Source organism: Panthera tigris, chromosome C1 (genome assembly GCF_018350195.1).
Source record: "Panthera tigris isolate Pti1 chromosome C1, P.tigris_Pti1_mat1.1, whole genome shotgun sequence".
Lineage (NCBI taxonomy): Eukaryota > Metazoa > Chordata > Mammalia > Carnivora > Felidae > Panthera > Panthera tigris.
In genome coordinates, this window is record NC_056667.1 from 79665396 (window position 1) to 79680525 (window position 15130).

Sequence of the window (15130 nt, forward strand, 5' to 3'; positions counted from 1 at the left end):
TCACGGACCGTGAGATCATGACCTGAGCCGAAGTCGGATGCCCAACCGACCAAGCCACCCAGGTGCCCCTAAATTTGCTTTTCTAACGAGTTCTGGAGTGATGGTAATGCCGCTAGTTTGGGGATCCTCACACTTGCAGAACCATTGGATTAAGCTAACGCTGGACCACAGCAATGGTTTGGAAGTATCCAGGAAACAATACAATTTCTTTCAGGGAATCAGATATGCACACAAGATTTAATCTTTGCCAACACGCAGACAGCTTCCCTTTAAAAGGAAACAGTGTGGTTTAGCTGTTGGTCAGGGGAGGATATTAAAAATGTGAACAAGTGGGAACCCAGGCATGGAGCAAAGTGTAAGCAGTATTTTTTTAAATGTTTATTTATTTATTGAGAGAGAGAGAGAATCCCAAGCAGGCTCTGCACTGTCAGCACACGGCCCGACATGGGGTTCGACCCCACAAACCCGTGAGATCATGACGTGAGTTGAAATCAAGAGTCCGACGCTTAACCGACTAAGCCACCCAGGTGCCCCAAAGTATAAGCCGTATCATGGGCGGATGCCGGAAGGGCCAGGGATCTGTCCTACAGAGTGGCAGACCTGCATGTGCTCTGATTTAGGACAGAGAAAACTCTTCTTCTGTCTCCACAACAGCTGATGAGTGAAATCCCACCAGCACTCTCTCATTCTTCTTCAAAGTGTGACTCTAGGTAAAATACTGTGATGAGTCACTGACCCCTTACTGTAAGTGATTTTCAAATGCTTTTTTTTTTTAGTTGGGACAGTGGGATGATGTGCTCTGAAATACCCTTGACCCTTCTCCCTGTTCAGTCAGTCCGCAGTCCTGTGCTCCTTGTTCGGGAGAGATAACAGGAGCCGAAAGCAGAGAAGAGTGGAGTTTCCTCTGGTTCTGGACAGTCTGGACAGACAGGACTAGTGCACAGACAGCAGATTGAAAGAGGACATGGCCGTGAGTACTAGCGAGGCTCCTGCCACCTCCAGCCCACCACGCCCGCCTAGAAAAGATTTCCTTGAGCAGGGGGGAGAGACTAGACACGGGAAGTGGAGGGACCCAAGGCAGGAACAGTGGCAGTGGACACAAGTCCAGGGAAAAAGCGGACGTCCCAGGGAAACGCCACATTACTCGGGATGGTTTCTACCAGCTGGTGCAAAGAGAGCCTAAATGAAAATTAAGTCAAGTGTTAAGAAAATGAAGAACAATCCTCCACTATAAGCTTCTGAATGAAAGTCACATTGCAACAGTGATGAACCTCAGGCAACCCTTGGAGAAGAAATAACACGCTAAATACACATGTCCTAGAACAGGTAAAAATTGCATTTGGGAACGAGTTTATTTCCTATTTGATGGACAGAGATCATTGTTCATTTATATAAGAGATGGATATTTGGATTATAAGCCATCAGTTGTAACTAGGGTAAAATGTCTTTGGATTTCACAAGTCAAACTTCATCAGTATTTTAAGATCATAATTTAAGGTCATAGAAATCCCTTTTCAAAGCTTGGAAGTTGACTTTAGTAACAATCAGCTTTATGATACTTTAAGGGCCAGGCTAAGTAACGAAGTATACTCTGGCCCCCTGGAGGGCAGTAGTCTCTGGATGCCCGCCAGCCAGGACTCTAGGCTTTTTCTGCTCCCAGCGCTAACTGCTGTGTTGATTTTAGAGGCAGCTGTTTAGTCTCAGCCATAAGGACAGGTGGGGAAACCTGAGGCGCAGCGACAATGTGCGGTATGAAGCCTCCCAAACGTGGCCTCGTCGGGATGTGTAATGAATTCCTTCCCTGTGAACAGCCAGCCACCTCATTAGCACCTGACCTGCTTTCACTCGGCCTGTGCTCTCTTTAATGGGACCATTCAAATTCCTTAGATTAGGAGGCCGCACGGTCACGTATCGCTGAGATTATGCCTGGCAGGGAACAAGCAGCCTGATGGAAAGGCTCCGTCAGATGCCCTCTCTGGGAAGTGTTCTTCACCCCCCCCCCCCCCCCCCCCCCCCACGTCTAGTGCACTAAGCTCTTTGTCCTGGCCAGCGCCGCATGAGCAGGACTTCCAGGTACTGGCCCAAGCACACCTACCTCAGGACATGCGCCCCTGACAAGCTCTCTGTTGTTGACACTGCTGCACACGCACACGCACCCCGTCCGTTCTCTGGCACGCTGCAACAGGGTAGACAGAAACGCTGCAACAGGGTACGATTCAGCCTCTCCCGCGTCGGTACGGATCGTCCAAGGCAAGCGCGCCAACAAAACTAGCCCAATAAACCAACATGTTCTCCTTGACGTCTCCAAAGTTTCGACCATGTATTCGCCTTTCAGGCTACCACTGGTAGGGGAACAGCAAAGGGGTTTTTGCCCATTCTTCCACGGACTGTGATGTTCTATCACACATTTCATGTTTAGAGTTTTACTGATAATGCTTGGAGTTCTTTGGAGCAGAGGAACAGATGAACTTAAAATTTATGAACAGCTGGACAGTGAACAGATTCTTTGCTTTTTTTTTTTTAATGTTTTTATTTATTTTTGAGACAGAGAGAGACAGAGCACGAGCAGGGGAGGGGCAGAGAAAGAGGGAGACACAGAATCCGAAGCAGGCTCCAGGCTCTGAGCTGTCAGCACAGAGCCTGACGCGGGGCTTGAACTCACGGACCGGACCGTGAGATCATGACCTGAGCTGAAGTCGGACGCTTAACCGACTGAGCCACCCAGGCGCCCCTCTTTGCTTATTTTAATGTCAGCTCAGGTCTCCTTGGCGGGGCGCTTCCGGGTGGGTGTGCCATCTGGAGGCTTTAACTACACTGACTGCACCGGCCCAGACTTTCACAGTGGGAAGCAAACACGGTTGAGGCCCAGCTACGTGCTGGGAAAGTCACTTCCATTTCGAGTTAGAATCCTCTTCCAACACATTCGTGAGATCAAGACTTCTGCTGCGTTTTATTTGTATTTGAATATTTCCATTTCTCTTCTCTAGAGGGAGCTAATGCAGTCAGTTGGACTGAGCCATGACTAAGAGTCTGCTGGCCCCGCCACCATAAAGGGGAAGTAAATGTGAGCCAGACCCAGTCCCACTCACAAAGGGCTCTCCATTTAGTTTTTCTTATTTTTAAATGTTTGTTTATTTTTGGGAGAGAAAGAAAGAGAGAGGGAGTACAAGTGGGGGAGGGGCAGAGAGAGAGAGAGAGGGAGACACAGGATCCAAAGCAGGTTCCAAGCCGATAGCAGAGAGTCCGATGCAGGGCTTGAACTCAGAACTGTGGGATCATGACCTAAACCAAAGGTCATGATGCTCAAACGACTGAGCCACCCAGGTGTCCCTCAATTTAGTTTGCTTTTAATGAACTCTAGACACTCCACTTCTCTATCTTACATTGTCCTTTTGTCCAATTTTCTTTGAAGACAATAATCCAAAGAATTTTTCCTTTCTCCTCTCCAACTTTCATCTCCAACTCAAACTGATGCCCATGGGAAGAAATCACATCTTCTAAATCTGCAGTCAGTTGTATCATTTTCTGTCTTCCCTGTAATGCCATGTGTCCCTGCCATTGCCATGCGACGGGGGGTGCCTCCTTGCAGGCAGAGTATTGTCAGGCGTGGTCAGGTATCTTGCCTGGGGCAGTTGCACGGGAGCAGAAGTTTTGTGTTTTTCTTTTTTTAACAATTTCTTTTTGATTTTAATTTAATTTAATTTTATTGAGAGAGAGAGAAAGCACATGCACAAGTAGGGAGGGAGCAGAGGGAGAGAGAGAGAAGTTTTAAGAGGTGGCTTAAAGCTTGAAGATGTGACTACTCTTCCTCCTGTTTTTTGCTTTTCCCTCTGCCCTGACCCAAACAGAGCCTTCACCTTCGGTGTGGGTTCTAGAATGAGAACCTAATTAAGAAGAGCTGTGGTCAGCTTGCAGCCACCAAACTAATGTACGCGAGAATTCAAGGTAATGCTGTTGTGAGCCACTGAGAATTTGGGGGTCATTTGTTACCACAGCAGTGCCAACTCGTACAATGGCCAAATCGTAATCAATACGTGGAAGATATAATCAAGACGATAGCCACAATTCCCAGTCACCTTTATTTATATAAAAGTATATTAAATAAATTATCTCAATATATACAAACAGAACAATATTACTTCTATAAATAGATAATCCCCATGTGTAAAACCTCTTAAAAATATATAAATATACACAATATTGGCCATAAAAGCTCGAAGTACCTTAAATCATAAACTCTATGTGGTTTGTATAGTAGTCTTATAAAAATATAGTTAATTGTCAAGTGCTTAATCAACAGCACGGAAGTCAGTTAAAGTGCTACCCCTAAGGTGCTTTAGGAATGTGCCCCAAACAGAAGTCTTCTGCATTTCACACATTCACATAAACGTTTGCCAATTGTTTTGAACCTCCAAGAGAACTCAGAAAAGAAGCAGCAGAAGACCCTAAACACCATATATCACAAAAGCAGAGACACAGGTTAGACAAGTCCACCCAATTTCCATTTTACTCTCCTGTGTGATTTGAAGTCAGCTTCTCAAAAGCTTTCCAAAAGTCTACCCAGGAGTTTTTTGTTTTTGTTTTAAGGCATTTGTTCATTCGTTTTTGATGAGACAACCTGGTTTCATCTTGGGTGTAGAATATACATTCTAGAACATGATATGTGCAAAGGATGTCATAGTGTTAAACAGAAATTTTAAAAACTTGGAATGGGTTGTACCGTTCGTTACATTCCACAGCGTCTAATGCTGCTGTCGAAACCAGAATGCTAACTGTGAGAACAGGTCAGATAAAGAGCTATTGTTGAGCCCGAGAGTCTCCGTGCTCCAAAATACTCATTTGTGTTTCCATATATTCTATTCTCTTCAAAGTTCTTGGTCGCAGTGCAACATGAACTGTGCCGTGGTCGGCAGCTCCAAGGGTGTGTTCTTTATGCAGCATTGAGTGGGGAGCCCTCCTTCCCGCCTCGCCCCCTGCGCACCTTCCTGCACTTGTACAGGGACACCCCCAGGATGATGGTCAGGATGATGACTGCAAGCACCACCATTCCAATGACGAGGAACATTTCTGGAAAACAAAAGGTCCCAGTCAACTTTGAGAGCTTGAACCCCATTTATCAGCGGGCAGAACGGAGGGTGTAACTCTAAATTACACCAGCCTGCTTTTGCGTAATTTGAAATTTCTTTCTTCCACCCTTTCTACCACAACATATTTTGATTAGGAAAGAACTGGTCAAACCCTAGATGTTTTAGGGCAATTGACAGTGGCGAAATCATTCAATGGGCTACTTAATAAACTGGATAATGTTCACAGCCAGGAGATGGTACACGTAAATGGGAGCAAGAACAGCTTTTGGAAACAAGTGGCTAAAAATAATGCTGGGTTTGGTGGCAACAATTATCATAGTAGAAGATAAATGATCAGTGCAAAGAGCAAGATGCAGAGTGCTGGCAGGGTTCAGGTCAATAGAGATGATCATTGGTTGGGGCAACAGGAAGGGCTTCCTGGTGGAGGAGGCATGTGAGACGGTTCTCAAAGACACATTTCAGTAGATGGAGCAGAGGCAGGGAAGCAGCGATCTGGGTGTGCATGAAGACAGAGAGGCAGCAGAACTCCAGCTGGCTTGAGGGAGATGGCTGTGAGGACTGTGGGTAATGATGGTCCAGAGGGGTACAGGACCAGAGCGAAGGCCAGCCCTTTTCTTCCATCATGGTTAATCAACAGGAAAAATTTGTTTAAAAGTGCTTTTAAATTTTCAAATCTCATCTTAGCAAGGAGCCATCCTGTGACTCTTTTGATCCCAGAATGTCCTCAGAGTACTATCCCTACAAAGCCTGGAGGGAGACTCAGGCTGTCAGCTTCATGGACGAGTCTGAACCCCTCTCAGCACTGCCAATTAGGAACCAGTCCTCACAAGGGGTCTGGGCCCCATGTAGGCACACACACTCACGTAGGTATATTTGCTAGAGGCAATCCCCTCCCTTCATGGGTTAAACGTTCTGTCTTCTGTGACAACAGCCCATAGCAAGTGCTCACAGATGTCTATTGGGTGCAGCTGCAGCTGGCCCAGAAACTCCCCCATAACCCGCAGAATCAGAATTTAAGTATGAAAAAAATACCCAGAGAAATCTGTGATTTGATGCTAAATGCTAAACATGTACAGTGTGTCCATTGCTCAGCAGTGAGCTTGGCACACAGTAGGTGCTCAAGAAAACACTAGCTAAAACAAGGGAACAACGCAGAAACATTTTCAAATGCCTAAAATTGTAAGAGTCTCCCCCAAACAACATGACCCAAACAAACAGCAACAACAACCAAAAACATGGCTGTTTCTCCCTGAACAAAAATACTTCCTGGTTCTAAGGGTGCACTCGAACTCTGGAAGGTCTCCATGCCTCCCAGAAGAATAACGGACAGAGCCATTCACCTCTGGACATACCTTTCTCTTGGCTAGTACACTCGATGAGACTTTCTGGACTCTTTTGGTTTACTTTCCGTGATGGAATCACTGCTTGAACATTGAAACAGTAGCTTTCTCCTTTATCCACATCAATCAAAAACTCATTAGTGTTTGTCTTGGCTGTTTTCTGTTAAAAGATCAAGAGTTCTTAATTTATCTGGGCTCAGAGTGAATTCTTTCCCCTTCACTAAGTCAACTGTGGAAGCAAAAGCCTGCAGGGGCACACCAGACATATAATGGATTAGAAGTGACTTGGCTGGTCAGTTCCCCCTGATAACTGCAAAGGATGCTTCTTCCTAGACCCAAAATACCCAACTTAAGCCCATCCAACCCAATTTAGCTCCTTTAGAAGATATTTGCAATAAAGGGAAAAAGGAATGAAGCATTAGTTGTGAATGGAAAACAGACTTTGTCTCTGGGATCCTCAAGAGAGGAAGAAATGGGAGAGCCAGCAGGAGCCTCAGAGAAGACCTGGTCCAGCCCTTGGCTGAGCAGCCTGTGTATCCGAGGGGCCACGCCCAGAGTCACAGAGCCGGGACAGCAGGCACCCCTGCTCCTCCACCACACTGCTCTCTCAACCACCCCATTCTGGCATCTTTGAATTGAGGGAAGAAGCGGGCTGTAAAGTCAAGGATCCACAATTTAAAACAAGTCCTAAAACCAAATGAAAGAATCCTCACCTTTCCCGTACTTGAAGCTTTCCAATAATAAAGTATGTAACTTAAGTCTTTCCCAAAAACATCCCGGAGGCTTAGGAATGTGCCGTTCATCCTGACTAAGGTATGTGCATCTTGTACGGTCACATTCAGTTTTGTCCCAACTTGTTTGTAACTCTGAATCATGGGCTGTCCGAGCTTTGCTAAAACATAGAAAATGAGCTTCATTGGAACCAAAGAATTCTATACCAAGTAGAATCGCATTTAGTTATCACAATTAATAACAAGCCAGTACTCCCCCCACCCCCCATTGTAAAACAGCCGCATAGAATACGCTCCTTGCAGGAGTTCGCTCAGTGGCTCCAGAGCGGGACATCCTACGGCAGTGCTATCCAGTGCAAATATAACAGCCACAGATGTGATTTAAAATTTTCTTGTAGTCGCATTAGAAAATGTAAAAAGGAACAGCTGAAATTAAACTTTAATAATACATTTCATTTAATCCAAAATAGCTAAAATATTATCATTTGGCATGTAATCAATAGAAAAAATTTTGGAGATATTTTTCAAAATCCAGTGTGTATTTTATACTTACAGCATTTAGCTGTGGGTGCTCAGTGGCCATATGTGGCTAGTGGCTGTTGTATTAAACAATACAGTTGTATACGGTTCCATATTTGAGATAGAGTAAATTAGGGGCTGTGGAAAGCCCAGGAAATGTCCTTGGTACCTCAAGGAACCAGTGTTAACTGGTCATCTCCTATGCTTAGGCTGAAGGACAGTAGAATAATCCCAGTAATTTCACACGAATTATATGCAGTTATATGTGTGTGTGTGTGAGCACATGCAAAATTAATATATAAAATACTTTCTCACGTCAAGGAAGGATTTGAAGTGGCTTAGAAGAAACTCAAGAATTATAAAAAGGGGAATGAGTGTCACTGAGCCTGTACTGTCACTGAGGTGGCTGTGGCTGTGGTGGCCATGCTCCAGCTGAGGGCCCAGAGAGACACGGGAGCAAAGGCCACAGAGGAGTTTGAAGGCAGGCTCTGGCCAACAGGGGCTCAGGAAAGGCACACAGATTCGCTCGGGGGTCAGGCCGCCCCCTATTTCCACCCTCCAAGTAGATACCTGAGGGACCAGGTGGTTGAAGGTCCCTCCCCCCTCCCCCCTCCCTGCCGGGAGAGAGTGTTCTCACTGGGCAGCCGCAGGGCTACACACAAAAGCACCAGATAAAAAACATGACACGCTTCCATTCTAACCTTTCGTTCTAATTCTTCTTAAAAGAGCAGCTGATTTCACCCAGCACGATGTGCTGCATCTGTTTATTTAAAATACCTAGTTCTGACCAAAAAAAAAAAAAAGTTGAAATCTCCTACTTGGCAGGAATCCTCTGCATTCCGTTTTTAGATGCTCAGGTCAGCTTACTGGGACAAAGGCTGGGGAGGAAAGCATTTTCAAAACCAGCACGAAGGAGGCAGGCTGGGAGCCGGCCCAGCAGGGCATCACGTGACGCGGAGCACAGTCAGGTTATTTAAAAAGGTCAGCGAGCCTGATTGTGGACTCAGAGGGACACCGGACCTATCCCCTGGATTTGTGACTGTTTGTGAAAACCCGAAACGGGGACTTCTGGTCTGATAATGGAAGAGAAAATTCAGGAGATTTAGTTGCATCTGTAATATATAATGTAAATGTCCTCCTAGACGCTGAATCTCCAGCTTTGATGGATTTCCTACTCCCCAGCCCCTCCATCCAGGCAGTTGCTGGGAGGGCCTGGTGACAGACAAAAGTTACTCAATGACACTGTCACCAACTCCAGAGTTCACGTTCTGTGAACCTCCTAGCACGCCTGGACGGAGCCAACAGCGCTGTGGCACTTACCAATTTCTGAGAAAGAGAACATGTTTAAGGATGAATATTCTTTTCTTTTAAATTTATTCTTATTTTTTAATTTACATCCAAGTTAATTAGCATATAGTGCTATAACGATTTCAGGAGTAGATTCCAGTGACTCAACGGATGAGTATTCTTTATGGAATAGCCCCTGCAAGTCACAAGCTCACAAAAACATTCAGACCACGAATGAAAGGGTATTACACATTGAGCACTTACTCTCTAAGTAAGGTGTGAACTCTGGGGAGTTTGTAAACTGAGGCTCCCCAGCGTAATCGGTGGCATCAGCTGGGTAGGAAAAGACCCGGGCCAGGTACGTCTGATTCACATTGTTCACGATCTCGTCGGTGAGGTCACACTCCGTGTCTGTGGTGTAGAAGCATTTGCTTTTCCAGTTGCCTAATCTGGGGCTGAAGGAAGGAGGAGGAGCGTATGAGGATCTGCAGCTGAGACAGACGGCTTTCTGGTGTGGTGCCGGGTTCCAACACCACTCACAAGCAGTCTGAGTAGGCATTTGCTACGCCGAGTCCTTTGGACATATCTGAGTCCTCACAGCAAACTGGGGATGGCTCTGTAATTACTGTTTTCACAGATAAGGCAACTGAGGCAAAGTGAGACTGGGTGACCAGCTCATACAGCAGGACTTTGGGCCACACAGCACTTTGCCTGCCGAGTCTGTGCTCTTAACCATTCGTTAAATGTCTTTTTTAAAATGTAGACAATTTGTTAGAGTCACACAGGAGAGAGAGCAACATCCCATCAAGACCCAATTATTTGTTCTAGTCTACTTATTATATCATTGTATAACACACGTATCTTTATCACATTCTATAGTCTGTGTGGAACATAGCCACTGTAGTAATAATAGAATCTACATAATAATCTATTCTATATCTTACATTTGACTGACCATTGCTGGTATGGTTATTTATCATTGAATCTACTGTATGCCAGGTACTGTACAGGGCCCTTTACACAGGCTACCTCATTTGATAGAATCCTTTCAGGAAGGGATTGGATCTTTTTTACATATAAGGACACATGCTCAGGACCACTAAGTGACTTGTACAAGGTCACCTAGCTGATGAGGTGCGGGCTGAGTCTGTCCATCTCATTTTACGACATGCCTCCCTCACTTTACAAGATATGAATACAGCCCAACAAAGTTTACAACATAACAATAAAGGCAGGATCGGAGAGTCTGAGAGACTAAGAGACTGGGACAGACCTTTCTTTTGTAAGATGCCATTGAAGGGGAAATAGTTTAAAGAACTGCTAAACACGAAATTATTCTAAAGGACCAAAACAATTTGTAGATGAATGCCCCTGCTCCTGGATCCACACACTTCTGACCCACGTATATTGACAGCCACACTGTTCTCTCCTTTGGCATCATGGACCTCCAGAGAGCCCTGCCCACCATTTAAGACCATGCTCCAGTCCCACTTTCTCCAGGAATCTCCAGATCTCCTTTCTCAGAATTGACCTCTCTTCCTTGTTCCCAGCAATGATACCTCCATTAAAGCACTTACTGTGAACTTGGTCCCACTCCCCATTAAGCAGCAGGGCTAACTTGAAGGATCACACATAGCCGGGCCTTGCTGAGTGTTAGGCAGTTTGCACTTACGAGTTGGATCAGGGGGAAAATGGAGCTGCCATAGGATTCGACTGTCTCAGTCCACACACGAGAGCCGTAAGTACATATTTTTTTAAAAAATCTGAACTAAATATCCAGGCTAAGAGGATGTGGGCAAACACACTCTGCCCTAAAATTCACAAACTGAGATCGACACAGAAATATTTTGGTTTTCTAGATTTCTCTTTCTGTGAAAAAGTAGAGAGTCTGTCTCAATTCCAGAATGACAAAAATGCTTTTTTAATAGTTATATCACTTCTCTTTTACACAGTGAATCAGAGCATGACGATTCTTCTCCATCACTGTGGCACACACACGGTTCAGATTATCAGGGGAAAGACTCCTGGGCTCTGTGACTACGTTCCATCCGAGAGACAGGTATTGGGCTCCCCCAGCTCACTCATAGAAATCACAGTACTCTATGGTGAAATTTAGCACAAGCGCCTGGATCACTGAACGTCGTAAAGTAATGTGAACAGGTAATGAAGGGGCGGTTCTGTACTACATTCCTCTAAATGCTATTGCCAGCATTAATATTTAAAAGACTTCAAGGTTCCTCTAGGTATTGTACACCCTCCTGATTTGGAAATCATAAATGTCCCATCTGAATTACTAAAAAATTCCAGCAGAATCCAGATTCACCAATTTAGGAGCAGGTTGTTTTCTAGAAGGTGTGGAAGTTTAGTGTTAGAATTCAGAACATTTCTGTGGAATCAACATCACAGGTGGTGGTTGGGTGCTAAGGCTTGAGCCAACAGCACTTCCCAGCTACCTCTAGAAAGTGTTTCCAAAGAGGAAAAGTGCAGCTGGATCTCCAGGCACAGCAGTGGCACCCATGGCTGGGGACAGGCCAGCAGCGAGGTGGCGGGGGGGCGGGGAGTGGGTGAAGAGCGACAGTAGGTTAAAATGCTTTCTCTAGGGACAGAGAACCGGGAAGGAAGAAAGCCCACAGAGGAGATGCAGTGGGAATGACCTTCCTTCCTCCTCCCAGCCTTGGGGCCTCACATCAGACTGTGGCAGACCCACCCAAGTAGGTGGTGGTATGGGGTCCTGGGGAGACCTTGGTTCCAGACCTGGGTGGGCACCCGTTATCAGGGCAGGCAGTCACGAATAAACCGCTCACTTGCCCATGGCAACAGTGTCCTCTTCTATAATAGGATTGCTGTGGTCCTTTTCACCCAGGAATCCTATTTATTCATGGGGAGGCTGCAGGAGAGTATGTGTCTCCCAGGAGCAGGATTGGGGACTGTTCACAGGCCTTGGGGTGCAGGGCCAAGAGTACAGGGAGATCCCTCTCTTGGCAGGAACTCCCCACCCCTACCCTCAGGCACCGCCAAGCTTCAGCTCAGCTAGGATGTGCGCACATCGCTCTTCATGGGGGACGTGTTCATTTAAATATTAGCAGCCTTGCAAAGTCTAAGAACTTAGGGTTAACTAAGGCTTAGGTTTAAAAATCAGGTAGGGTGGCTCTATCGGTTGAGGGTCTGACTCTCAATATTGGCTCAGGTTGTGATCCCAGGGTCATGGAACCGAGCCCGTATTGGGCTCCATGCTCAGCAGTGGATTCTCTCTCACTCTCACTCTCCCTCTCCCTCTGCAAACCACCCCCCACCCCACTCTTCTCTCCTGCTTGTGTGCTCTCTCTCTAAAATTAAAAATAAAAAGAATAATCTTGGGAGATTATTTACAATTGTGACGGGGAAGTGATTTATTAAAAAAGAATAAAAAATAAAAATCAAGTAAATCATAAATGTTTCCACATGTTCACCAAACATAAGACTGAGTATATTTAGGAGTAAGCATTCTTCCTAAAATCTTATTTTCTCAATCCAGAAGGAAGGTGTTTTACTAAAGTAAGCTTCAGCTCTCTATCAGAGGAATTAATTACTAATTCTCAATTAGTGGAATCTGAATTGACAAGTGTGACCACAATTATAATTATTCCCTGGGGTTATGAAACCCCCGTATCTCTATACATGAACGAACACACACACACACACACACACACACACACACACACCCCACACACACACACACCACACACACACACACACACACACACACACAGATTCTCCTCCTTGTCTAGCAAACAGTCGTCATGAAGTTCATTTTGAAAAACAAGAACATCCACCTAAAAGACCCACTGCGTATTTAGGAGCTGTGTTCAAACACAACAGCAAAACATCTTTAATTCTTAGCCAGTGATACTATTGTGCCTTTATTCAGTTAGTGTTAAAATAACTTCCACAGCAGCTCTCCTCTATTTAATAAGATCTCTAGCAAGCCTCCTGAACATTTCAGAAACCCCAAACTCACCAAGAATATGGTGAAAACCATCAAGGAACAGAGATGGCACATGTCCGACATTCAGACTGAACGTGCAAATCACCAGCTCTTGGAAAGAGCTGCCAATCAGAGCAGGATGGATGAGTGCAGACAGAGGAGGATTTCTCCTGGGCTTAGTGAGTCACAGATTTGACCTCCGAGATCGTGGATGCAACTGAATTTTGAACCAGTGTCTAAAGATTAATGAATCAAATACTGCTTAAGGGCAATGTACACATTTGTACTCCTCCCCGCTTCCTCCTGAACATGTTAGATCTGGCTCACAGTCTAGACAGTTAGCGAGGAAAAAGACGGGTGTGCTGAGAGGATGTTAGTTATCTTCAATTGTGACCCACACCTACCCATGCTGCCATAGTCTGCTCAAGAGAGTTCACCTACCTACGGCTTACACTCCATTTGAGAATCTTCCCATCCTGTCCAAAACCAAGTAAAACATTCTATCAGTTTAAGCTGAGGAATGTTGCAGGCTTCATAGACTATGCCACTGGCCAGCAAATTACCACCAATGCCCTCTTTGTCATCTGTTAAATACTCTCATCCATTAATCAGCTTTAAAGACGTTTGTATTCAGCACAGGAAAGTGAAAACATCAAAAACCTTAATTTTCTTTCTTTTTTTTTTTTTTTTTGTACGTAGCTTACCTTATCTGAACAGTGTAGACATGATTGATGGGTTTGGGTTCCCACTCCAAAATTGTCTTGAAATTAGTTGATTTCCAAGTTAAATTATATGCTGCCACTACATCTGTAATGCCTTTAAACAACAGAGAAACAGCTATTATTACGTGAACTCAGTACATGATTTCATGTTGATGCTATAAAACATCTTCCCATCCCTCCCACATCACTATAAACTTCATATTAATTTTTTTTTGCAACCACGAAAGCTTCCATTCACTACTGAATTATCAAGACAAAAAAACATTCAAGTTTTTCTTAATTTTCTTAAATTCTCTTAATTTTCTCCTGGCAAGATTGACCTTGTAATCTAAGAAAATCCTTGTTTGAAATGATTTATGGAGGAAGCCCTGTGATAACCTGACCTAGCACACAGCCCAGGAGCTATCAGCCTCCTGGGAGGTCCCAGGCCAGCCCAGGGAAGTACAGGACTCCAGAGGTTCCACTCACCAGGGAGGGCCATGTAGGATGGGTTTGGGGTAAGCTATGGAAGAGAGCAGATCCCACATGTGTGAGAGAGGTTAGGGCCGCATACCATAAGAAAGTCAAATCTTGACTTTTCTCATTTGTATCTAGCATGTCTCTATACTGAAACTTTCAGAGAGCCAGGCGGAAGTGTGGCCCGTCACACCATCGGATATATTCAGTTAGGACGCTTTATTATTAAGGTCTGCTTTGCCAATACGCAGCAGGTCACAGTCTCTGCCCTGCCCCCCCACACCGAATAAGCATAAGGGTCATGCACCATGTGGTGTCTACGCCAATCCAAGCGACTTTTTGCCACAGGATTGCCTCTAATTGAATCTAAAAGGTGATCGAGGAACCACAAGTGCCTCTCCCGCTCCATCAGGGAACGTGGACGCGCAGTGAAGGATGGTATCTATCCAAACCCTGCACGACGCTGACCAGTGCAGGTGCGGGTCCACGTCCACCACCTTCAAGGTCGCGGACCACTGGAACAGACTGGCTAAACTTAGAGCGGGAGCCACACTCCACGTGTGCAATCCCAGCGGCCGGACACCGAGCAAGCCTCTCCAGCAGAAGCGGCAGCCGCCTCCTACCCTCCAACTCCCGCCTGCGCGCCCCGGGGGCCGGCTTCGCTGACACGGGTGAGAGCTGCCGCTTCAGGCGGGCGAGCCCATTCCTCCGAGCCTCGCGCTCCTGGGCTTCGGGGGCGGCCGCCACTCACCGGAGGCTCCGGTCACCTGCAGGAGTACCAAGCCAAGCAGGAGCATCCGAGCGACGGTGTCCTCGAGGCAGGGAGTCCGGGGTCCGGGGAGGGTCTCCATGTCCACGAGCTGGCGGTGAGGTCGGGAGGATTCCGTTGCGCCGCGAAGACTGGGGAGGCTGGGCTGGAGGCCCCTTTGGGCACTGGCGGCAACGGAAACGATCCCGGAGAACCCCGAGTCTGGGGGAGCTCTGGCCTCGCGCGCTTTAAAGAGTCGCGCGGACGCCGGCGCCT

At 46.0% G+C, this 15130-nt stretch overlaps 1 protein-coding gene across 1 annotated transcript; it reads right to left on the reverse strand.

The window, feature by feature from the left end:
- Positions 1–4060: 4060 nt before the first annotated feature.
- F3 (coagulation factor III, tissue factor) lies at positions 4061–14988 on the reverse strand. Its single transcript, XM_007073420.3, has 6 exons — positions 14858–14988; positions 13633–13744; positions 9229–9419; positions 7141–7319; positions 6440–6587; positions 4061–5067 (listed from the first exon to the last, which is right to left on the reverse strand). Exons 1-6 carry the CDS (start codon positions 14955–14957, stop codon positions 4931–4933), a joined length of 867 nt encoding a protein of 288 aa, XP_007073482.1. The 5' UTR covers positions 14958–14988; the 3' UTR covers positions 4061–4930.
- Positions 14989–15130: the final 142 nt, after the last annotated feature.

What these genes read in the sequence shown, in the direction of transcription:
- F3 (XM_007073420.3), bottom strand. Translation starts at nt 14,957, where the DNA reads ATGGAGACCCTCCCCGGACCCCGGACTCCCTGCCTCGAGGACACCGTC. An exon ending in GCAGGTGACCGGAGCCTCCG is followed by an intron (nt 13,745 to 14,857) that starts GTGAGTGGCGGC and finishes TGTTGTTTAAAG; the next exon opens with GCATTACAGATGTAGTGGCA. An exon ending in GTGTACTAGCCAAGAGAAAG is followed by an intron (nt 5,068 to 6,439) that starts GTATGTCCAGAG and finishes TTTGTTTTCCAG; the next exon opens with AAATGTTCCTCGTCATTGGA.